The sequence below is a fragment of the Besnoitia besnoiti genome, chromosome IX (genome assembly GCF_002563875.1).
Source record: "Besnoitia besnoiti strain Bb-Ger1 chromosome IX, whole genome shotgun sequence".
Lineage (NCBI taxonomy): Eukaryota > Apicomplexa > Conoidasida > Eucoccidiorida > Sarcocystidae > Besnoitia > Besnoitia besnoiti.
In genome coordinates this window covers 2,260,665-2,284,301 of record NC_042364.1, presented here as the reverse complement: position 1 = coordinate 2,284,301, position 23,637 = coordinate 2,260,665, and the positions used below count along the sequence as shown (strand labels likewise).

At 58.1% G+C, this 23,637-nt stretch overlaps 3 protein-coding genes across 3 annotated transcripts; 2 read left to right on the top strand and 1 right to left on the bottom strand.

Moving 5' to 3' along the window:
* Window positions 1-334: 334 nt before the first annotated feature.
* On the top strand, window positions 335-9,256 carry BESB_014910 (adapter-related protein; the record flags this gene model as incomplete). The annotated part of the gene is made up of 16 exons (XM_029360220.1): window positions 335-412; window positions 1,112-1,183; window positions 1,529-1,655; window positions 1,830-1,903; window positions 2,083-2,574; window positions 2,878-3,153; window positions 3,358-3,578; window positions 3,938-4,256; window positions 4,645-4,742; window positions 5,111-5,374; window positions 5,631-5,697; window positions 6,707-6,902; window positions 7,247-7,950; window positions 8,141-8,251; window positions 8,706-8,854; window positions 8,974-9,256. The coding sequence occupies 16 exons, from the start codon at window positions 335-337 to the stop codon at window positions 9,254-9,256; spliced, it is 3,531 nt and encodes a 1,176-aa protein (XP_029216887.1).
* A 1,282-nt stretch (window positions 9,257-10,538) lies between these two features.
* BESB_014900 (uncharacterized protein) lies at window positions 10,539-11,075 on the bottom strand (the record flags this gene model as incomplete). Its single annotated transcript, XM_029360219.1, has 1 exon — window positions 10,539-11,075. The coding sequence occupies one exon, from the start codon at window positions 11,073-11,075 to the stop codon at window positions 10,539-10,541; it is 537 nt and encodes a 178-aa protein (XP_029216886.1).
* Window positions 11,076-14,642: 3,567 nt separating this feature from the next.
* Window positions 14,643-22,090, top strand: BESB_014890 (ATP-binding cassette G family transporter ABCG87; the record flags this gene model as incomplete). The annotated part of the gene is made up of 12 exons (XM_029360218.1): window positions 14,643-15,180; window positions 15,490-15,668; window positions 16,151-16,294; window positions 16,709-16,823; window positions 17,444-17,644; window positions 18,120-18,534; window positions 19,073-19,265; window positions 19,943-20,065; window positions 20,428-20,553; window positions 21,014-21,135; window positions 21,451-21,556; window positions 21,884-22,090. 12 exons carry the CDS (start codon window positions 14,643-14,645, stop codon window positions 22,088-22,090), a joined length of 2,469 nt encoding a protein of 822 aa, XP_029216885.1.
* Between the last annotated feature and the right edge of the window lie 1,547 nt (window positions 22,091-23,637).

Sequence of the window (23,637 nt, the reverse complement as noted above, 5' to 3'; positions counted from 1 at the left end):
TGCCTCCGCGTAGAGCGACCGAAAAAGAGAATCCTGATTCTGCCTTTTGACAGGCCCTAGACAGAGAAGGAGAGCGCGAGGGAGAGAAGGAAAAACAGAGGGACGCTCTCAGGGCCTTCGGTGACCCGGAGTGGCGCAAAGCCGCCGGAGGAGGGTGGACTCATCTAGAGGAAGCGCAAGGAAGCAAGGCGTGTTTCCTCGGCGGGCGCCTGAGGAGGATTCAGGGACGGGATAGCGAAGAAAGGCTGCCGCGGCAAAAGCCGAGGCACCAGGGCACACCCGCCGTCGGGTGTATGTACACCGAACTTTCTCCGTTGGTCTTGCCGTCGTCAGAATGAACGCCGCGGGGTCGAACGTGAGCAGGGAGTTCTTCCACCTCATAAAAGCCATTGGAGAGGCCAGATCGAAGCAGGTAACTGTAAATTCAGTCCTCTTTTTCTTCTTGGCGCAGTCGAAATGTGGACTCCTTTGTAGCTTGAGTCGCCTCGTTGCCCTGCAATCAGGTCCGCACGCGGGTCTCCTCACCGGTATGGGATTCTTCTGAATCGCTCTTTTTTCGCTCACACGCTTCTCTCTGCTTCCTCAAGGTTTCTAAGGGAAACCGTTCCTCGCGACTCTTCGCGGCGCCAGTCTCGCGTGCGGCTCTCGTCCTGCCGTGGAGACGGCATCTGCTTAGCTCTGTCCATCTTTTCCCTCCACTCTTCTCTCTTTTTCTCCCTGCGAATGCTGCTTTTTGCACGCCACTTCTCTCTTCTTTGCTGTCTCCTTTCTTCGCGCTGCGTCCTAGCTATCCAGTGACGCGTTCGCGCCACGGCTTCGCCTCGTCGACGTTTCGCTGCGTCGTTTTCAGTTCTCCCTCTCTCCCGTCGGGCCTCAAACCCGCTCGCTACCGCCGTTTCTGTTCCATTTCTCTCTTCTTCCGTGCCTTGGTGGCATGTGGACGCGAGTCTGTGCCTCGAGGTGCTTTGCTCTCATTCGCTTCTCTCGTCGCATCTCGACTTTGCCGTGCGGCGGTTGTGTGTCCCTCTGGTGACGACACGCTGCTTTTTTGCGGCTTTTCTCTCTCTCATCTTCGATAGTTTTGCTTTCTCGCTGTTACGGTGCTCTACAGGAGGAGGACAGAATCGTCGCCAACGAGATCGCGACTCTGAAAACGAAGCTCAATGAGCCGAACCTCTCCACGGTGAGTCGACTGGGATGAGTTGAAGATGCGAGACTAACACAGTCGCCGGCGCGCGACCTTCGCGAAACGCCAGAAACGCGTTCCTCCTGGATTACTGCATATTCTTTTCTGCACATCCAATTACTCCGTACTGCATACACATATCCGCGTGATTGCATCCACGCCGCTTCGTGGGCATGCGCGGCGTCTGTCCGACTTATCCGCGTATGCGTCTGAGTTTCTGTCTGCATATATATATATATATATATATTTGTTCATACGCGGGCCCTTCAGGGAGATGAAGGCAATGGCTGTTTTGACAGCACGCAGACGGGCGCCCTTTCCGCGATTCCTTTTTTTTCTCAGCACAAGATGCAGGAACTCCTCATTCGGAGTTTGTACGTCGAGCTGCTGGGGCACGACGCCTCCTTTGCGCACTTCCAAGCCGTGAAGATGACAAATCAGGCAAACAACATCAAGGCGAAGCGACTTGGTGAGCTTGTCTTTCCTCCTTTGTCATTGGCCTTCGGCTTTTCGCGTCCCCTCCGCTTGTGACCGTCCTGCGCGGCTTGTCTTTCGCTGAGGGGCGACTGGAGCGTGCGCTGGGTGCCTCTGCGATTCTTCTCTTGCTGCGATTTCGCGGCGTCCGGCTCCTCTTTGCTTCCAGGGTATTTGGCCTGCAATCTCTTTCTCAGCGAAGACAACGAGCTGATGCTCCTGCTGATCAACACGATTCAGAAGGTAAGCAAAGTTTCCGCCGTTCTCGCTCTCGAGCTTTGGCTCAGGCTCCCCCTTCCCGCGCCTCTCGCCGCCTCGGGGTGAGTGCCCTCCCCCACCCTCGTTCTGCAGCTCGCTTGTCGCGGCGTCTTTCGACGAGCCTGACGTCCTTTGTTTCTGTGTCGCGCGCGTTTTCTTCGCAGGATCTCGTGTCTCCGAACATTCTGAACGTCCAGTCGGCGCTGCACTGCGTGACGCGTTTGCTGACGCCGGAGATGCTTCCGGCGCTGCTGCCGTCGCTCTCCTCGCTGCTGCAGCACTCGCACGCGGCTGTGCGTAAGAAGGCGGTGATGGCAGTGCACAAGGTTCTCGACTTGAAGGAGCGCGAATTTGAGCGGAAGGCGCTGCAGGCCTCCAAGCTCGCGCGGCGCTCGGCGGCGCCCAGGGGCGACGGCGAGGAACTGGAAGAGAGCGAAATCATGGACGGGCTGCGCGACAAGATGCGGCGCGCCCTCTGCGACGCCGACCCCTCCGTCATGGCCGTCTCCCTGCACGTCATCCACCGTCTCGCCGCGAAGAACGTCACCGCCTGGAGAGACCTCGTCCCCTCTCTTGTCTCCATCCTCAAACAAATCATAGATCGCAAACTCCCCAGAGACTACGACTACCACCGCGTCCCTGCACCGTGGATCCAAGTGCGCCTCCGCTGCATGCGCTGCGCGAAAACGCGAGCCAGATGGACGCCCGCGCCGAGAGATGGCTCCCCAGATTGCGACCTCTGCTGCCGTTTCTGCAGGGGGAGCTTCGCGCGCTGCTTACCGTGCCTCGCTGGGTGAAGTCTTCTCGCGCCTTTCCCGGCGTGCTTCTCTCCGTTTTCTCCGCTTGAAACCCCAAAACCGCTCTTCGCTCGCTCGCCTCGCCTGGGTGCTGGTACGAGGGGGCAGGGGACGTTTTGTGTGGCGCACCGTGCTTGTGGAGGTTCTTTCTTTTATTTTCAGATCAAAATCCTCTCGCTGCTGGCGACGCTGGCTGCAGGGGATCAGCGCGCGTCGGAGGAAGTCTACGAGCTGCTGCAAGAGGTCATGCGCCGCGCGGACGCGGCCGGCGTGAACGTCGGCTACGCGGTCATCTACGAGTGCGTCCGCACCGTCGCCGCGCTCTACCCGTACCCGAAGCTCCTCGACATCGCCGGCTGCAGCATCAGCCGCTTCATCTCCGCAGACAACAACAACTTGCGCTACGTCGGCGTCACGGGGCTCGCTGCCGTCGTGCAGGTAAGTCAGGCGCGAATCAACGATTGAGGGTGTCGTGCGGTTCTTGGGGGTGCACGGAGTCTGCCTGCTCGGGCAAGTCCATTTTTCGGGTCTTCTTGAATTGTTTTGATTTTTTTCATTTTCGGGGAGTGTCGTCGGGCGTCGCCTCGCCTGCGCACTTTCGCCGGTCAGCTGTCGAAAGTCGGCGATTTTTCGCGTCTCCAGGTCTCGCCCAAGTACGCGGCGCAGCACCAGCTGGTCGTGGTGGACTGCCTGGAGGACAGCGACGACACGCTAAAGCGGAAGACACTCGACTTGCTTGTGAAGATCACCAACCCCGTCAACGTCGCAGTCATCGTGGAGAAGCTTTTGGGCCATCTGCGCGCGACGGCCGACGCGCATCTGCGGACGAATCTGATTCAGAAAATCATCACGCTTGCCGAGAGGTAAACGCGACGTGCCTCGCCAGGAGACTCCAGTGCAGTGTGTCTCGTTCTTTCGCTGTCGGGGTCGTGGACGCTTCGCTCTGTGTTCTTCCGCGCGCACGCACGCGCCCGTTTTCTTCGCTGTGGGTGGAGGCTGGCGTTCGATGTTTTTTGGTATCCCTCGCTCTGCTGAGGTCTCATCTCGTCTGCGTCTTGCGGCTCGCTGTCGGCTCTCGGTCGTCCTGCCTTTTGAGGCTGGAAAACTCTCCTGTGTCCGTCCAAAGTGCCTTTGACGGCGGTAGACGTCTCCGCAGCCTGCGAGTGTGCATGTGTATGTATGCGTGCTTTTTTATTTTCATACATGTTTTTATATTCTTCAGGTATTCACCGGACCCGCGTTGGTTCCTCGAGACGATCCTGTGCGTGTTGGAGATCAGCGGACCGGCGCTTCCGGCGGCGCCCGCGAGCTCGGGCGCGGCGGCGAGTCCAGGGGGTTGCACCAGGCTCTCTGGCGGCGCGGCGGGGGGCAACCTGGCAGCTGGCCTGTGCTACTCGACCGCGTATGCGCTGCTGCAGCTCATCGCGGAGGGTCCGACTGAGGACGAGGCGTCTGACCGCGCGTTCCGCGAATTCGCCGTCAACGAGATGACTGAGCTGCTTGAGCGGAAAAAGCACGTCATCCCCGACGTCCTCATGCAGGCAAGCCCAGGCACCGCGCGCGAGGGAAGCTTGCGAGGTCTCCCCGGGCGCCCCTCGAGAAGAAACCCCCCCGAACGCAGATGCTTTCGGGCACGTCGAGCGATAGACCAACTGGAGAGGGGGCTCCGAGGGTCGTGAATCGCATGCAACGAAGAAACCAAGAAGAAGCGACAGCTCGCAAAAACCGGTCGGGATGCCCTTTGGAGACTTGGGCGAGCGTGAGCGTGTCCTCATGTGTGCGAGTGCGCGCCGCGTTCGGTCTGCAATTTAGCAAAAATACTTTAACGAAGATCGAATTTCATATGAATTACATTTTGGTGGTTAACTCAGTCCATATGTTTATCTAAAGTCACGCCATCAGAGGTCGAGATTTCGTTTTCCTTCTCAGGCGGTGACTTGGGTGCTGGGCGAGTTCGGCTGCTACTGCTCCCTCCCGGGTCACACCGGGGAAAACATCATCGATCTTCTCGCATCCTGCGTCGAACGGTGAGAGCTGCAGATCTCTTTGTCTTTCGTCGCTCTCCTCCTTTCGGTTTCGCTGTCTTTCTTCTGAGGGGTGTCAAACCCCCTTTTTCCACTTCTCTGCGGAGGAGCTTGTGTGTGCCTTCTGTTTCGCGACACACACGGTCTGTCCAGAGTGTGCAGTGTCTGCGTGTCCGCGTGCGCGGCTACTCGCGGCCTTCGTCTCTCATTTGGCGGCTTCGCGCTGCGGCCTCTGACTCCCTCTCTCTCGCCCTGCAGCACCTCTTGTCCCGCGGGTCTCGTGGTTGACCGGCGCTATGTAGATATATTCAAGTGGACCGCGTCGCGCGGCTTCGATGCATTCGGGGCGTGCGTTGCACGTTCTCCCGCAGGTCTTACGACGACCCCACCACGCAGGCGTGGATCATTTCGGCGGTGATGAAGCTCTGCGTGTTTTACGGCCGCTGCACGCTGGGCGCGTCGTTGCGCCCGGACGAGGAGTCGAGCGGGAAGCTACAGAAGGCCCGCGGCCTCCCTGCCGCCTTGTTGCAGGTGCTTCAGAAGCAGCAGCGCCAACTCGCCACCGCGCCCGAAGTGCAGGAACGCTGCTTTCGCGGCCTGCTCCTGCTCCACCTCGTTCCATGGCCAGTGCTCAGGTGAGAAGCAGCCAAAATCTCGAGAAACGTCCGAAGGAAGTCGAAGAACTGAACCTGCCGCAAAAACCGCCCAGAGAGGAGAGGAGAAGGGCACCTCGGTGCGCCTGCGCGCGGGGTCGGTCAACAGGGGGAGAAGGGAGGAAGGGGGAGGGGACACAGAGAGAGAAGAAGGCGAAAGGCGAGGCTCAGATGCCAGTGGAGAGAAAACGCTGCTGCGGAGCTTAGAGAACGCTGCGCCGAGTCTCTTTCTTCTCAGGCACATCTTCCCGTTTGACGCCTCCACCGAAGACGTTCAGGTCGACCCGAACTTGCCGTTCCTTGACGTGAGCCCACAGGCGCTCAGACAGCGCTGCCAGACACAAACACGGAAAATAATATACATAGATTTTTACACAAAAATATAGACACGTATACACGTATCCGTATACATATATATGCATGCGGTATGTAGGGAGTGGTTCGTGCGTGTGGTGGCGATAGAGCTGTGGTGAATGGTCGCGAGAACTGGCATCTTTATGGAAAAGGCATTCGCATGGCGCCTGTTTACGACGGCGTGCATTTTCTGACAGACCTGTGGACTCGTCTTCCAAGGGATGTGTATGCGTTGATGCACAGTCCCTTCGTGGTCAGCATTCTTTATTTCACTGAATTCTTCACACGGCATGCGCAGGAACCTGCTTCGTGAAACTGCATGGTGGCGCGGCGCGGCAGCTTGAGTTGGGGGGAAAGGCTTTCTTTATGCATGCAGGCCTTCGTTAACGAGAGCGTCAAGGCTGGAGGAAGGAGATACGTCCCGCCACACGAGCGAAAGCCGCGCCAGGGGGACCCTGTCCTCTTGTCGCCCTCCACGAAGCAGGCGGTCAGAAAGCGTGAAACCCAAAACAAATTGGATAAAAATAGCCAGACATATGTCTGCCCTGCACACACTTACCTGTGTGTGTGCGCAGAAGGCTCATGCACGTAGATGTATACTTATATATGTATATATACATGGATATATAGATGTGTACGTATGTATGTTTTGTTTGCATGTACCTACGTATATATACAGCGTGTCTATGTATATATATATCTATATTCGTCAAACACTTTTGGCGGGGAGAGTGTGCGTTTCTGGGCCTTCGTGCGTATGTATCTCTACACATACGTTGTCTGGCTTTGGCTCAAAATTCGCAGGCAGGCAGATATGCGTATATATATGTATTTTCCCGTGTGTGCTTCTGTACGCCCACACGCAGCGAAGAGGCGGCTGTATGTATGCGCTTGTTTCTTCTACTTCCAGTTCGCGTGCAAGGGAGCCTTGACTGTGTTCTTCAAATTTCTTGTCTCCAGGAGCCTGTGGCGCCGGCCCTGAATTTCGCGCCGTACGCGCCTCCGCGGGCACCATCGACCGCGGTCGTTGGAGCCGCAGCGGGCGGCGTCGGCGGGGCCCTGTCCCCGCCCACGGGCTTGAACGGTGCGGGGTCGTCAGCAGGCCTTGCGCGCGCCGAGGCGGGTGCAGACGAGAAGGGAGGTTTTCAGGTTCAAGGTAAGATTGCCGTCCGCAGAAGTGCAGGGGGGGGTTCCGCGCTTGCCTCTGAAGACACTTCCGCCCGCAGATGATCCAGGAAATGGCGATACAGCCAGTTGCCGGCTGTGTGTGTAGATCTCTGCGGGCACGCGCATGTCGCAGATCGATCCGGCGCGGGCGCGCTGTGACTCCGGGTGGGTCGTCATTAGGCGTTGCGCTGCTTGACAGGCGTGACGGTTCACGTGCTGTAGGTCTGAGTGCGTCGCGGCACCTCTCACTCCCTCTCTGCGTGCTTTTTTTGCCCCCGTTCTGTTGAATGTTTTTCGAGTTCGCGTTGCGTGTGTGTTGTGTCTCTGGCTCAGGGCCGCGGCGGTGGGGGCCCACGGGCTACCAGTCTGTGGCTGCAGTCTCCGCGGCGGCCGCGCCTCCGGGGCCCGAGCCGGCGCCCCTCCCCGTGTCCGCGCATCCCATGGTGAGTCCGGAGGGGGGTTTGTCGACGCAGCAGTCTTCCTCGCCGGTCGCGGGGAGCGCATGGCGGGCGCTTACGGCGCGGGAGTTGACCGCGGCGGCGCTGTTCAGCGGGACGTCGGCAGCCACTCCGCCGCAGCTGCCGAGGTACTCCCCGCCGCGCGGCGCGTCGACGACCGGCAGTGGCGGATCTGCGTCGCCCAGCCGGCGCGACGCGAGCGCGGCGGGGAGTCTCGACAGGAAGCGACTCTCGCCCGTGTGGGGGGCCCCGGGCCGCGGCGCAGGGCGCGACGACGACGAGGATGCCGCGTCGGCGGAGCCGTTGAGGCTCGCGGACGACGCACGCGCTGGAGGTGGCGGCCGCGGCGGCTCGGTGGACTTGCTCGGGCTCGACTCGCCGAACACCGCGGCGAACGGCGAGCGGCGGCGCGAGGTGCGAGGCCGGGAGTTGTCGGGGAGTCCAGAGAACGCGTCGCTGATGGACGTCCTGTCGCTTGATTTCAACCGAGAGGAGATCGAAGACGACTCCCATGAAGAAGCGGAGAGAGCGCAGAGATGCGTCGCCAGTCTCCTTCCGCTGCAGACAACCACGGCAGAGGTAGGCAAGCCAAGCGGAAGGTGCTTGAGGCAGAATCAAAGTCCCGCTGGGTGCGAGCGAGCCCGACGGCACAAACGCACACCCAACTACTTTCATGTCTTCTCTTTCGGGATATGTAGCGCGGGCGCGCCGCTCGCGTCGCGCCTTTCGCCTGCACTCGCTTGCCGATTTCTCGCGTGCTTCCCTGCAGGTCGGCGAGCGCTGGCCGTCGCTGCCTTGCGAGACTTCCCTGGCGCTTCCCTGCGTCTCCGCCTCGGGCGTCACGCGATCTTGCCCCGACTTCCTCACCCACGTCGTCCAGGTAATGCTAGCCTCCGATGAGACAGAAAGATGAGGAGATGCGTGGACGTGAAAATATCCGGAGTGCGCGTTGAGCCGCGCCTCGCAGAATCCGTCTGCATGCTGTGAAGCATATCTGAGGCCGATTGGGAGCGTGAGGACGCTAAACGAATCCGTGCTTGGTCCTGCGAAGTAAAAAACCGCGCGGCCGTCCGCAGCGCTGTCGTTTGTCAGACGGAGCTCCGCGTGCAACGCGAGCACGCGCACAGCAACGCAGACAAGTCGCGGACCATGCAGAAGATGGAGCGACGAGGTCCCGCCGCCGGTGGAGGGAGGTGATGCGCTGCACGGGTAGCGCTCGAGTCTAACGTGCGCGTCGGGGAGGAGGGGGCGGCCGCAGAGAGGCAGAGGAAATCGGACAGCGGAAAGGAACTTGGAGCCTGTGAGACCAGTCGCAGTGTTTTTTCTTGCCTCAGAAAGCAATTCCTCTGCACGTCGTCGAGGTCATCGGGGACGAAGCGATTGCTGCGGCGCGGACGCCCTTGGGCGGGGATGGTGTGGTGTACGTACACCTCAAGGTGAAGGACCAGACGGCGTCATTCATCATCAAGGCCTCGACGTCGCAGTAAGTCGCTGCTCTGCTTTAGGATGTGCGGCTCTGCCGCCGTCGAAGGATCTTTGTTTTCTGTCGGATTCTCTACGGATGCCGCTTCGCGGTCGTTCACGTGGTGCCTTGTGCCGCAGGCCCGCACCCGCGGCGCCGTTCGGCATGTCTGCGCGGTCGCAGTCTCGCGTTGAGGGAGCGAACCACAGGAGGCTGTTTGCGCCTGAATGGCTTATCGAAGGCGGAGGGAGGCGCCCTTCCCCCCCCCCCCCCCCCCCGCCCCCCCCAGCGAGGTTGGTATCGGAGATGTACTGCGAGGGCGAGCGGTGGCGCAGCGGCATATGGAAAGTTTCAGAGGGCGTGCAGCATGTGGCGCACATTTCGCATCCGCTGAGTTGTCTGTTGTCTGCTGTTCAAACGTAGGTTGGCTGAGGCAGTTGCGGCCTGCTGCCGGCGGCTCTGAGGAGCCAGGCTGGCTCGTATGCTCTGCTTTCCTTCTCCTCGTTTCGCTGACGTGATCCTGAAATCGCTATCAGACGTCGTGCTTCTATGGATTCACGGGGGATTCCGCCGACGCGCCACGTCTCCGCCATCTAGCTATTCGTAAAGATTCTCCCGTCTACTGTGCTGTTGCTGTGTCTGTCTAGCGCGTTGGGACTTCTGTCGCCAGATCTCGGCGTCTTAACACACTGGCTACTCGACCCCGCTTGCGTTCTGCGTCTTCTCTGTCTCCTCGCTCTCTTCTCTCTGCGATGCTGTCCGCATCCCTTTCTTCTGTCCTGTGTTTGCCTGCCCGCGGTAGAACGAACGGAAGCTGGCTTTGAGTGAGGAATCGGCTCACACATTAATTTGTAAACCACCTTTTTTCCATCAAGCGTACCCTCTCAGGCGCACACCCCGGTACGGAATGAGCGCGACTGCGACATCCCTAAGCTCTAGGCGTTTTCCCATACGTCTATCGCGCCCTGCTTAAGTTTTACTTCTTGTCAAGTGCCGGTATGCCCTAACTCTCTCTAGGCAGGCGCGCGTGCTGCCTCCTCGCCGCGTCTGACAGACCGGCGCTAGGCGTACTTACGCAGCTGCATGCGTGCACAGAACGGCGAAAGCGTAGCGCTGCTTGGAGCGGGCGCGTCACCGGTCGTTCTGGGCTCTGAGGTTTCACAGGGGGCACGCGTCAAAAAGCGAATTTGAATAGACGCGCGGCGACGCGGCCTGCCACAGCCAGCCCCCCCCGTGTTCAGGGCGCGCACTGTCGCACGTCTCACATTCATCAGAGGAAGATAGATTATAGAAACCTAGGAGGATCACCTAGAGGGTTTAGTCGTGGATTAAACACGGCTGCCCTGGGGAGTCCGACGCGCATCGAAAAGCGTGCGGAATGGTGCATCCGCAGTCACGAGCGAGGCGCTGGATGCCTCGCGGATGCCGACGGCTGCAGAGGGAGTCAGCCAGCGGATGCGGAGACACGTAGACCTGCTTACACACACGCGCGCCAACGACCCCACACCAAATGCATCCTCGCCCGTGTCGCGTAATCCAAGCCGCGAAATCAATCTGATCAGGGTGATCCCTCCCTCCGCGACTGCCGGCGTGCTTCGCGCAGGCATCAGCCCCGCATAGAGGCGCACAGAGGAGGGCGTACCTGCAGCCCCGACATATTGGAGCAGAGACATACGAAACTCGCAGGTGCACATCAGCGTCCCCCTCAGTAAATGAAGTCAGAATCTTCTTCCTTGTCGAGGTCCGGCAAGGTTTCTTCCTCCTCGATAGACGCGAGGTCTTCATACGGATCCTGGTAGAGTCCGGGGGGTATCGAGTACGACGCCTCTTCGCGGTCTCGCTTCACGAGCTGCGCAGCCTCAACGAGGTCGTTAGGGTCGAGGCGGCCGCCGAAGGTGCCGCGTGCGAGGGCGAGTTCGTGGGCCTTCCTCACCACGGCAACCAGCTCCTCAACGAAAGGGTCAACTCCGCCCTCGTACTGCGGGGGGGCGCGGCGGTTAACGTCGGGGTCGACTTCAGCCGACATGGGATCTTCTTCCGGCGCCGCGGGACTCTCTTCTTTGAGGCCACTACTGGCCCCGCCCTTCACTGTGTCGCCTGCAGGTTGCGTAGACCTGGGCGTCACCTCTGCGGCACCAAAAAAGTCCGAGCGTGTGGCTCGACACAGGGCCAGGCAAAGTGAAGCAGTGCAGAGGGCCGCGAGAGTGACACCAGCCCTGCGTATCGCGCGTATACCTGCCATCTGCTGCCGGCGGGATTCACTTGTAACAGCAAATATGCTTCGACGTGATTCGTAGCGCAATCGGAAAATATCAGAAAAATCGGACGTAGCTTGCGGGGGACGGTGAATGAAAAAACTAAATGCACCCGCAGCGGTGCTGTGCGGGACGCGACTGCGTGTGTCTCTGTCTCCGTCTGATGTATCTCCGTGTCTGAATCGCTCCTGAAGCTCAACAGGGGCCCTCGATGCCACGCAGCCCTCCACCCTCCACTGGAGACGCACACGTCGCGGCAGTTCAGTGGACTCTCAACGAGGCGCTCAGCGCGGCCAAGGGGTGTGGGGATGGGGGGTCGGGCGGATAGACGCTGCAGCCAGGGTGGCGCCGAGGCAAACCGGCAGCAGCCGCTCGTTGTCAAACCAAGCAAAGAGGGGGGTTGAGTATCACCTCTCCGACGTTAGGGTACACAAGCGCCACTGCAGAAGGGCCAGCACGTGAGGTCTAACGTCTTCAGAGACGCACGCAGACGCACACAGCTGGTAAACTGAGACGCCAAACGGATAGGGGGCACGGGAGACCGGTGAAGCAGTAAGCAAACACAGGGCGGAAGCGAGGGGGTCCAGGGCGGGCGGACGGTGGAAGTCAAAATGCGGGCGGCGATAGACGACAACGGAGTATGCGCGACTGGCGCTTTGAATGGCTGAAGCGTCGGCTTGGGAGGCATGGGTAACGACGGGGGCATCCATCAGAACCACGCTGTTTCTTCCGCAACGCGGGCAGCAGAGGCCTAGAGCCGAAATCTGCTTCAGCATGATCCTTACCATAAACGAATCGATCAGCTACCGTTGCAAAAACCGCTCGAAAACACACTCTCTCAGGGGCTTTTCTGTCACGGCCGGCGGTTGCTGCGTGATGGGGTCGGCGTCCACAGCGGAGCGGTGGCATACGGCATTTTCGCCATTTTACGCGGGAGCGCCTGCTACAGGGCAAGTCTCAGACCATTGAAAGACCCTGAAAGGGAACTAGATCCACGCTGTCGACAGGCCACCAAACTCTCCATGTCTGATAAACGGATTGCGGTTGGCGTGCGCGGGGGGCCTCGTCTCAGATCTCCTATTTTCCAGTACCATTGGTGCACCCTTTTGGTCTGACCCGACGTACGCCGTGAGCTAACTAGATACAAGGAACTCGACAGCTATTAATGGATTTATATAAAAGACAAGGCAATGCCCTGCATTTCCGGCTCGTTCTAGGGGGTCGCTGCATCTAAATCCCAGGGCTCTCTAGCTCCGAACGGGGACCGTGTCCTTCCTTTGGACGCGCACCAACTCCCCTACGCAGCGTCGACTGAACTTCGCAAAACAACAAGCTACATGGTGGATCACAGCAGCTCGCTTACCCTCCCCCGCGGCACGTTCAACGCATGATTCCACAGAGCCCAACCCGTCAACCCGCTAGACTGACTTGTCGTAGAGGTCAAACCCAAGCGAACTACAGTGCCTCTCGCGCGATTCAGAGAGCCTCTCCGGAAGCGCCCCCAGCCCCCGATACTCCGTCGCCCGACTCGCACCGCAAGGCAGCACGTGACGCTAGGGCACCAGTGTTCCAGCTGGAGTTACACATACCTCGAGACGTGAACCGAGATACGCAGAAGAACTAAAGAAGCAGTTGCTGCATGAATCATCTGGAATGTCAGTGAAGCGGAACCCTGTATGACGAAGCTAGAACGTCGTTCGCGCACGATTTATAGTTACGAAGACATATTTCTCTGTGGAGGGTCGGCCGTGAGGACCGCCCTGGACACCTGGGGCTCGTCGGCGCGGCAGGGCGCCTCCATCGGGGGCTAGGGTGTGGCTATATGTGCCAATTTTCGTGGTACTGTGCGAGGCAGGCACCCAGTGGAGTTTCGAAGAGTTCAGCAGCACGTCACACCGAGACTGTCTAGCTGCATCGCGACGTCAGGGTTTCCGACAGGATTCGATTCGCCGCGGCCATGCCCATCCCCTGTATCTCCACACCTCCTCGCCGCGCGATGCGTTTCCGTATGTGTCTGCCTTTCCTTACACGGCTCTCACGCGTGAAGTTCCATCCAGCGCACACCCCCCGGGGTCGTTTCTGGACCCGGGATCGCCTCTGGACCCGGGATCGCCTCTGCGCTTCAATGGCATTTTCAGACACTCCGGCCTTCCTGCGAGGGAGTGCGCGAGTGCGACCCGCGGAACCGTATCAAGTTCGACCGGTCTTTGTCGCGCACACCATGGGAAGACATAGAGCCGAAAAAACACGAGAGCCCCGTTTGGAGCCAAACGGCTCAAGTTCAGCTCTCGAGATTCGCCGAAAGACAGAAAAAGGAGCGCAGAGTCACCACCGGAGCCTCCCCCCCCCCCCCCTTCGGCCGCGGCGTGCTGCGTCTCCAGAAAAACTGTCCGTTTGTCTGTCTTCCATGAAGGCACAATATCGACTGACTTCCACAAGCGACCTTGAACCACGGAAACTAAATGCGTCTCGACTCTCGGTCCGCAGAGGTCTGGCACGCGACCAGCGAGTGACTCACCGCGTTCACAGAGCTTGCAACTTCACATCGCGCATGCGCGCTTTTTCCACGTGTAGATTCAATCGACGAGCGTTCGAGGGACGAGAGTCTCTCACGCGCGAAACTCCTTCCGCATCAGAGGGTTGTCTGTTCCAGGTTCTGACACTTTTCATGGCCTCCGTGCGCGGCTGTTCCTCGAAAAGAGGGTGCGACGCCAGATTTCATCTGTCGCGCGCCTGGCGACGGCGCATCTGCATCGAGGGTTGCTTTTTCTCTGGCGAGATGAGTCCGAGTTCTTTCTCGCTGTGTCACTCATGTGTTTTGTTTACATCCCCTCGTATCTGCGCCGAGCCTCAGCCCTTTTCCGCCGCTTTCCAATTCTCCAGCTCTGCCAACCTGCGCGGGGCTCGGCTGGTGAGGCGGGCGAGAGACATGGACAGAGTTTGCTGACGCAGGTCAGCCAAGTCTGTCCTTTTGGGGAAATTCCCGTGCAAGCAGGCCTTCTTTCTCGCCGTTTCGTCAATCGCAAACGCGCCGGGGCCGTCGGAGGTGTCGGCCTTTTCGCGTGAACTCGACTTTTGTCGCCTTTTTCGTCGAGGCAGAACTCCATTCCCTGCACATCTCGGGGGCGCCGCAGATGTGCGGTTTTAGAGTGCTGCCGCCCCGTGCTGCATCCTCTCCTGGTTTAGATTCGGTCGGATTCCCAGTTCCCCCGACGGCGGCATTTCTCGCTTGCGATCCTCGCCTGCAGACAAGGGACCTTTCGCGCGCCCGGCCGAGGCTCTTTGCAAGGGAATACATTCGCGTCTTCGTTAGGCGTGTCCTCCCTCTCCTCTGTCTTGAGACGCAGCCACAGAGAGACGCAGTTCAGCTTTTTTTGGCGGAAGGGGACGCTGGCGTCTCACGACTCGCTCAATCTCGCCTCGGCGTCCCTCCGCCGCGAACGGCGGCCTTCTCGCGTGCGGCGCGGCCTGCGTCTGTTGAGTTCGAGCCTCTCCCGCCGCACTGATCCCGGGTTGCCGTCGTGAGTCCTCTTCACGGCGATCCTACGCGGAAAATGCTTGACTGCGGTCTCTCCGGGCTGTCTCCACTTCGCGAGGGTCGCGCGCCCGCGGAGCCGCTGGGCGCCGCCTCGCTGACTGCGCCCCAGAGGCGCCCGCGCAGTCTTCGCTGCCGCCCCCCGGACGCTTCGCCTCCGCGCGCCGAAGGCTGCAGAGGCGCGGCCGCCGCTGAGTCTGCGGCGGCCTGTGGACTCCTCGCCGCGACCGCGGAGACAGCAGGCCGCGACGGAGACGGGCTGGCGAAGCTGCGGCGGTGGTGCTTTCGAGCGGGGGGGAGGGAGGCGAGGGTCGCGCGGCAGGGGGCGCCGTGCGCGCGGCGCGGAAGTGGCGGAGACAGGCTCTTGCCGGTCGTGCCGGCAGACGCCGCGGACGAGGTCAGTCCGCGGAGACCCGAGCGCCGCAGCTCAGCCGGCGCCTCGGCGGACAGCGCGCGAGAGGGAGTCACTTTCTCCTTTCGAGACGTCCAGTGCAGCGTTCCACATGTGGGACCAGACGGGAAGAAGCAGCGTAAAACTATCCTGCGGCCGATCTCAGGTGAGAAATGCAACGACTCACGGCCCAGCCGCACGCGACGGCGGCGCGCCTGTCGCCTTCTCGCGGGAGGGGTGGCGGGCGCCAGGGAGGGGTTTTTCGTTTCTTGTTCGGGCTTGTTGAGGCCGCGTGTCTCAGGCGTTCCCCAGCTGAGTCTCGCGCTCGCGCGTCTCGCAGTCTACCCTGCCTCGTTGGCTGCCAAAAGTCTCTTGTGCGCCTCTCGCGTGGTGCCCTCGCCATTTCGTTTTCCTCGCGGGCGCTGCCGTCGCCCGCCCCCCCTCAGATCCTGCGTCTGCCTTTCTCTCGCTGCAGGTTCGATCCCGCCGGGAAGCGTCGTCGGCATCATGGGGCCTTCGGGCAGCGGAAAGACGACTCTCCTCGATGTGTTGGCGAACAAGAAGCTCCCCAGCGCGTACACGGGCGACGTCTTCGTAGATGGGAAAAAGCGAGACGACAAAAGCTTCAAGGCGCTCTCCATTTACGCTCCCCAGGTAAAAGTGCCTACGCCTCGCCTGCGTGAATGTCGAGTTAGAGGGCGCTGGGCCCTTGTCGCAAGCCGGCAGACTGCCACGAATCGCACACTTCTTTTATTTATACCTGTATATGTATATGTATCTGTAGGCATGTATATATGTATGTATCTACGTAAGTATGTATGTATATATATGTATATATATACGCATGTATGTATGTATGTATGTATGTATGTATGTATGTATGTATGTATGTATGTATGTATGTATGTATGTATGTATGTATGTGTATGTATGTATAGATGCATGTTTGTATGATTGCATATGTATGTACATATGTATGTGCGTCGGTTCGTCCTTACAAGCAGGAGCAAAGAGGTCGGCAACGAGCGGGCGCGCGCGAGTACGGCGCGCGTGTTCTCTGATTCACGCGGTTATATCGTTCCCACGCGTGTGAAGCGCCTGCGCCTTTTGTCTCTCTTTTGCCTGTCTGAGCGCAGGAGAACATTTTCAACGGGAACGAGGAAGTGTGGGAAGTCTTAGATTTCGCCGCCTCTCTGAAATCGGGCAGGTCGGCGGAGGACCGGAAGAAGCTTGTCGCCGCCACGCTCTCTTTCCTCGGCCTGGACCGCGTTGCGAAGCAGGTGAGCCGCTTTTTCTTCTTTGACTGTGCATCACGTTCCTCCGCAGTTAGATTTTTTCACGTCTTCGGCTGCGTGTCTAGAGGTTGGCGGGGCGCCGGGAAGAAGGCGCGAAGAGACGGCGGGGCGAGGAGGCGAGGCGAAGATTTCACGTGCGAGAAGGAGTTGCACGCGCTCAAAGCAGGCCGCGCCGCCCCTTCAGAACGGCCTCTGAAATCGCGGCGATGCGTGTGCGCGTCTGTCTGTCCGTCTGTTGGAGCAATTGCTTATGCGCAGGGCGCGGGATGCCCTCGTCTCTCTGCCGTGACTCTTTTGTAGATTCCTGTGGAAATATGCATACATGTGTGCACCTGAGCGCAAGTAGATGATCGTGAAGGCGTCGGTGTGCTTCTGCTACTCGCATCTTTTCTCCTGCAGCGCGTAGGCAACACAGTCGTTCGCGGGATCTCAGGCGGTCAGAAGCGGCGGCTGATGATCGGCCGCGCGCTGGTGACGCACGCGAGTCTCGCCTTCTGCGACGAACCGACCTCAGGTCCGAGCAAAAGAAATCTTAAAAAAAACCGCGCCCTTCAGGTCCAGGATTTGAGAAGCGAAGTCTGCTCATCTCACGCGAATTACACATATTTATCCATACTTATATATATATATATATATAACCTCAGTCGAGAAAGCAGCGACGTGAAGATCCGTAGAATACTGTAGATCTTCCGATGAAGACTGCAGTGCCGCTTGACCTTGGTCGTGGAGATGCCCACCGTACACCGAAATCCCTGCATGCGAACAGCAAGTATAAATGTTTTTAAGAAAAGCACTTCTGAGACAGGGACGCAGTTACGCAAGGATAGCGGAACGCGCGAGGAGCGCAGCCTCTCGAAGCACCTCCGATGCCTATAGCTGTATCTGTATCGCGTTACCTATAATAACCCTGCGTGCGCAAATACGTTTGCGTATATACATACGCATTCGCATATAAATGTATATATATATATATATATATATGTATAGATGCGTAGGTGTGCGTGCATGTGTGTCGGTGCACTAAAACCACAGTGACCCAGTTTTTTGTTTCTCTTCATGGCTGCTGGAGTTGACGCAGTCGATGTAAAGTGCGCTGTCTGTGCGACTCGCGCGTTGCGTTTTTTGCCTTTTCAGGGCTGAGTTCGACGGACGCGGAGTCGTTGATGATTGGCATTCGGGAGGTTGCCAAGGCCTGCCAGGTGTCGTTTCTTGTCGTTATCCATCAGCCGCGCGTCGAGGTCTTCGAGATGTTTGACGCGTTCATTCTCCTCGCGAGCGGGCGCTGTCTCTACAACGGAACCAAGGCGCACATGGAAGCGTACTTCTCGCAACTAGGTGTGGACTTTGTAAAGAAAACTTGCCGCTTCTGCCAAAATTCTGTTTTTGTCGAGAGAATATGCGCTCTCCTGTCCTCGGAGTGCGCAGCTCTTGAGTGCAAGGCTCGAATTCCGCGTTCGCTTTCTCTTCTCCCGCTCGCTGAGTCGTGAGCGAGGACTCTCCAGTGTCTCTCTTCTTCTCTCTGCGCTTCCTTCACTGTCTCGCGCGCGCATCCGTGCTGAGGCCCGTTTTAGTGAAAACACGACGTCAGGGTGTTCTGTGCTGTCTTCGCCGCCGCTTCCGCCGAGTCTCTTTTCTTCGCTTCAGGGCTGAGACCCGGGACCCTGCAACCTGGCGTCTCAGTGGGTCGCCTGGCGCAGAGTCTCCGTCTGTCGCTGCAGGGGACGCTGCAAGTTAGACTCAGTCTCTCCGCTCGCGGTTGCCTCACGTCGCCTTTTGCGTCTCCCGCGTGCGCCTGCTTCCGCCGTTGCAGGCTATCCTCTGCCCCCGTACGTTAATCCCGCGGAGTTTTACATGGAGCTCACGTCGTCGGAGGAGACTGTGGAGAAGCTTGCGACCGCGTACGCCTCCAGGCGCGCGAGCTTGGCCTCCAAGGGTCTCTCGACGCCGCGGCTCTCGAGCCAGGGCGAGGCCGCGGTCTCCTCGCCTCGAGGGTCTGCGGGCGGCCTCGGCGGGGTGCTGCTCGCGCCGGAGGACGCAGAGCCAAACGGCGCGCGGGGGGGAAGGGGCGGCAAAGCGCGGACGCGAGTCGAGCCTGCGCAAGGAGATGGAAACCTAAAGGGGGCCGTAGAGGACGTGGCGGCGGAGCCCAGGAGACTGACCATTGCGAGCTCTTTCGCTGGCACACATGCACTCGTGCGCGCTCTGCATCAGGAGCCCGGATTCAAGTAGGTCGCGGGGGGGGGGAGGGGTGGGACTGGGAGGACAGAAGGAGACGGGTGTCTTGCCACTTCGAGTTGCATTATCGGCTAGAGAGGGAATCTCTGTGCGATTGCGGATGTGCTTGTCGCGGGTCTCCGCTATCGGCGCCGACCCCGTGGCTCTCGCACCTTCGTGGCGTTGGATGCGTGGCTTTCCTGAAGGCGCATTGTCTCTGCTCATCACGTGCCCACTTCTTGGTGGCTCAGGTTTCACAGCTGGGATTGCTGGAGGCCGCATCAGCGCGGCTGCCAAGTCGATTGTTTGGGGCGCGTTCGGGGTCGCGGGCAACTGGGGCCCTGTTGTGAGTTTCAGGGTTGGCGTCGTTCCTCTCTGCCTCTGTCGAGCCTTGAGCGTCTGTCTGGTTGCACTCTCGAGACGTTTTATGACCCGGCACATCCTCCGGTCTCGCGTAGTGCTCGCTGTCAGTTCTTCCTGCGCCGTTTCGCCTTCAGCAGGCGCTGCCGTCACCTTTCTCTGTGTGTCTGCTGGCTGCCTCGTCGCCAGACACGCGCTCCCGAGGTTCTTGGGTCAGTTTTGGATTCTCGCGCGGCGCAGCTTCACGCTTGCCTGGAGAGACCGGAATGCCCTGCTCATGATGGCTGGCAATGCTCTCCTCGTCGCCATCCTCACGGCCGTTCTGTTTTCTAAAGTCTACCAAGAAAAGGCAATAATGTATCAACTCTCTTCGCTCGTCCTCGTAAGACAAATATATATATATATATATATATATATATATATATATATATATATATATATATATATGTTCATGTAGCTGCGTGCATGGATATGGGTGTACGGGCCCTGTTTGAGGACGCGCATTTGTTGTATGAATATGCCTAGCTGCGTGTTGCTCTTCACGGGACGGATAGAGCGGAAGGAATCGTGTGTTGATTCTTTGCCTCGTTTTCTAAGCAGGATGGAATAGATGGTTTCACCATTATTGTTGTAACTGTGTAGATTCATCAGTTTTTCAGTAATTCAATATATTCAAAAAATTTGAACTCGACTTTCCTTAAGCTCAAACTATGCTTCAGTTCTTGTTCTTTCAGTGTTTCAGTTAAAACGCATATATATTCTTGCTTTTTTGCGAGCACCAACTCGTTCCTCAATAGCATAGAATTAATACCAGCAAAAACAGCATATTTACTTACATATATGTATGTTTATGAAGACCTTTTGCGAGGTTCTCCTCGTGAGCCACGCAGCACGCACCAGCTACAGCCCTGCTTCCACCTAATTCACTCGCGAGCAGGCACATGCAATTGCGCTTGATTTCTGAAGAGAGTCTCAAGTTTGCCTGCCTATCCCTCTGGTCAGAGTTCATGTCTGATCTGCGCTATGACACCGTGCTGCATGCGTTTATGTTTCGGTCAGCTGTCGCTTTCACTGGCGAGCATTCCTGCTGTGAACATGACTCTCTACATGGAAAAGAAGATCACGTATCTTTACGAAACGTCAGACGGTTTCTACAGCGCCGCTCCCTACCTTCTCGCTGAGGTGAGAGTCGTTTTCTGCCCGAGCGTGCCGTGTCTTTGGTTCCTGCGTCCGGGTGTTCTTTCAGCTGCCTCCGTCTTCTACGTTTTTCTATCGGTTTTTCCTTTTTTTCTTTTTTTTTTCGTCTGAACGATATTTTTCTCGCTTCGCCTCATTTCCCCGTGTCACCTCTCTCTTGGTAGTGCCTTCTTCTGCGCGGTCTATTATATGTATTCTTCCTTTCTCGTCCACGTTTTGCACCGCCCCTTAGTTCCTTTTTGCACATCTCCATGCGTGTGTTCCTCGAAGTCTCCCCTGTTTATCCTTGTCGGGAGGATCTCCTCTCCGTTTTCCGCATGCCGCTGTGCCGCATTTGCTTCCTTCAGATGACTACGGGTTTCCTTTTGCTTTTCGGCGCGACCTTCCTTGCCCTGGCCATTGTGATTCCTTGCTGCGCCTTTCCTGCGTCCAAGTTCGGCCCCATTCTTCTACTCTTCATGCTCTTTCTTCTCGTGAGGCAGAGGCCCTTGAAACCAAGGCAGCCATGCGCGGTCTACCGCATGCCAAGTCACACACGATAGCTGTGTATTCTTCATTTCGCAGGCGGCGCACGATGCGGGTGACTCATCATCGTCTCGTTGTTTAAGATACTCGGGTGAAGTTTTAGACATCTCTAGTTCCCTGTTTTCGTGCTGTATTGGCGCAGAAGGGAAAACGGCGCCGTCGCGGCGAGCGTGAGCTCGTAGATCACCCTTTTAAATTTTGGCATGACTAGGCTTCGTCTGCATGTAAAAACAACTCACGCATTGCTTCCGCGCGCCTCCTTCGCTGCACAAGCGAGAGACGGCTCCAGCTGCTCGCGAAACCGAAGCAAGCATAGACACAAAGCACGTGTGAAGTAGGAAACTGCGCGCGAGAGACTAGCTCAAGTTGCTGCGGTGTGCGTCACGGCGCCTCGCGTTTTTGCGTCAGGTCGTTGACGCGGTCATGCAGTGTGGCGCGGCAGTCTGTCCGACGTACATGATGGCAAACACCTTCGCTGGTGGCTGGCTGGCGCTCTTCTCCGTGGTGAACGGCTACAACGCGAACCCCAAGTAAGTCCTGAGAGAGGCAGGCGAACTGGCAGCACCAAGCGAGACGGAAGGAGGCGAAGGCGAGACGCAGGGGGCTCTGCTGAGTTCCGCGAGGAGGCGGACGGCGACAGAGACACAGAAGGGCGAGACAGACGGATTGCTCTTCTTCCGAAGCGCCTTGGCCCTGTGGGGAGTCTATCGCGTGTCCCCCGAGAGGGCCGCGTGGAGGAGGCAGGGGGGATGCAGGCGGGGAGAGACGGGCAACAGGGCAGGAGTTGCGTGCGAATGTGAGACGAGCGAAGCACACGTGCGCGGAGTCGGCTTTTTTGTTTGCAGATCTGTGCCTGTTTGGCTGACCTGGCTGGTGTATCTCTCTCCCTTCTACTACTTGCTCGACGGAGTCGCGATCATTCTCTACTGGGACAATGCAGACATCTTCGGGGTAAGACTCGGAAAACGAACTCGTCGTGTGATGTGCGAAACCAGTCCTCGGCGTGCGTGGCGCGTTGGCCTCCTCGCGTTCTGCTTCGCGGTGCGATTTGCTTCCCCGAGGCAGGAGGAGCGAAGAGAGTGAGAGGCGCTCGTCGACATTCTTCTGCCTGGACGCCTCAATGCAGGCTTGCTGGGTGCCTCCCCCGCCCCCCCCCCCCCCCCCTCCCTCCCGCCCCCCTACCTCGACGACGAGGCAGCTCCTCCTCTCTGCGGCAGCGCGTGTGGCGTTGAAGGACTTTTGTTCCGTGCCACGGGTTGGTGCTGCGTGTGCCTTCAGAGCCCCGAGAAAGCAGCGAAGTTCGGCTATGCGAGCTGCGAGGAGCTCTTGGAGGCTTACGGGTTTGCAGGCACGGCCTCAGGCAGCCGGCTCACACCTCCGCAGTGGCTGTGGAGCGTGGATATGCTTGTTTTACTGCTTATGACTGTGGCGATCAAAGCATCTGCGTGTCTCTACCAGGCGTATTTCGGCCGCCTTCGGCGGTAGGCCCGCATGCGTCACTTTCTTTCTGTCTTCTCTTCGTCTTCACTAAATAGGAGTCACGCGGGCCTCTCGCTTCCCTGAACGCAGGTACCTCACGCGTGCGGCAAACGAGCACGCACCATCTATCTATCTCTGTGCAAATATATATATATATATATATATATATATATATATATATATATATATATATATACGTAAACGTATGTATATATATATATACATACCTATGTCTATATATACATATTTATTTGTTCGGAGAGGTGCGTAGTTAGTGCCTTCTAGGCGGTTGCAAAGACAGCAGGTGCGTCCTAACTTTTTGAATCGGCCTGCTGCGCGTCTGTAGCCTTTGGGAGTCTCGGGCTTCGCAGGGCTGTAGGAGAGTGACTGCAGGATTTCGCGTCGTGGAGCGCCCCGCTCTTCTCTTCTCTTTCTGTTTGTGTGGGCGGTGGACATTCGTGAAACTGACCACACGAAAACGACACGAGATACTGCTAATACCACTGTAGAGTTGCGCGTGGCTGCGGCCGGTGTGACGAGGAAGCCTCGAGTGATAGCTGCAAGGCAGCAATCGAGTCTTCTGAACTGCTAGAGAATTCCAGTGCGGCAGCCCGCATACGACACGCCATTTTCCCGGGGTAGATACCCCTGGCAAAACTCCCTATAGAAGCTATCTTTCCAGCAAGGCGTGCCAAGAGAAAGAGAAATTCGCCAGAAACCGATGCGCGGGCGCGCACAGTAGCAGGGATCCACATGAGTCCGCTGACTCCTGCCGCATCGATGCAGTCGCTGGGCTGTCTAAACCGGCGCGTTTCTGGGGGTTGTTTCGCGATACTCAACACTGCCGGATACCATGCAGTCGGTTAGTGCCGCTCTACCAGACAATACAGCGCTGCGGCGTGCTAGCGGTCTGTCTGTCGAGGATCATTGGCTCGATGTGTGCCTCCGACTTCGCTGCCTACACAATATTGGTATCGGCGCGGCAACGAAGCAGTGGATCGCTGCTGAAGCGCGGCTCAGAGAGAGATCAGACTGCAGCGGCCACTGCAATAGAGCAGCGCTGCTTAAGTGGAGTGCCTTCTGACGCCACCACCCTTACGAAGCAGGCCATTTAAACGCTGAAGCTGAAGGCAAAGCCAATGAGTTGCTGTCTTTCTGCACTCCTGCGGCATACAAGATAATTCGTTCCACGGCGGATGACTCTTAAGCTTTATGAAACAAGGCTGGAAGACGAGCTTCTAAAAGTTCGGAGTCTCTTTGGGCAAGGCTCCGTTACTTTCCAGCCTCGTGGTGAAAGAAGTTCAGAGGTTTTATCCTGGCCAAAACGCAATAGAAATGTAGCGCGGGACGTGTTCTGGCAACAACTGAGGTCGGTGCACAGACGTGACACAAAGTAGGCAGACCGAGTAAAGATCTCGATCCATCCCAGCCTTCGCCAAGCAGTCTGCAGACCGGCAACAACAGAGATGACCAGATACCAGACGCAGCATGCACTCGGGCCATCATTCACCCAGTTTTCAAACAAATACCTCTTTCGCATGCTAGCACACTTA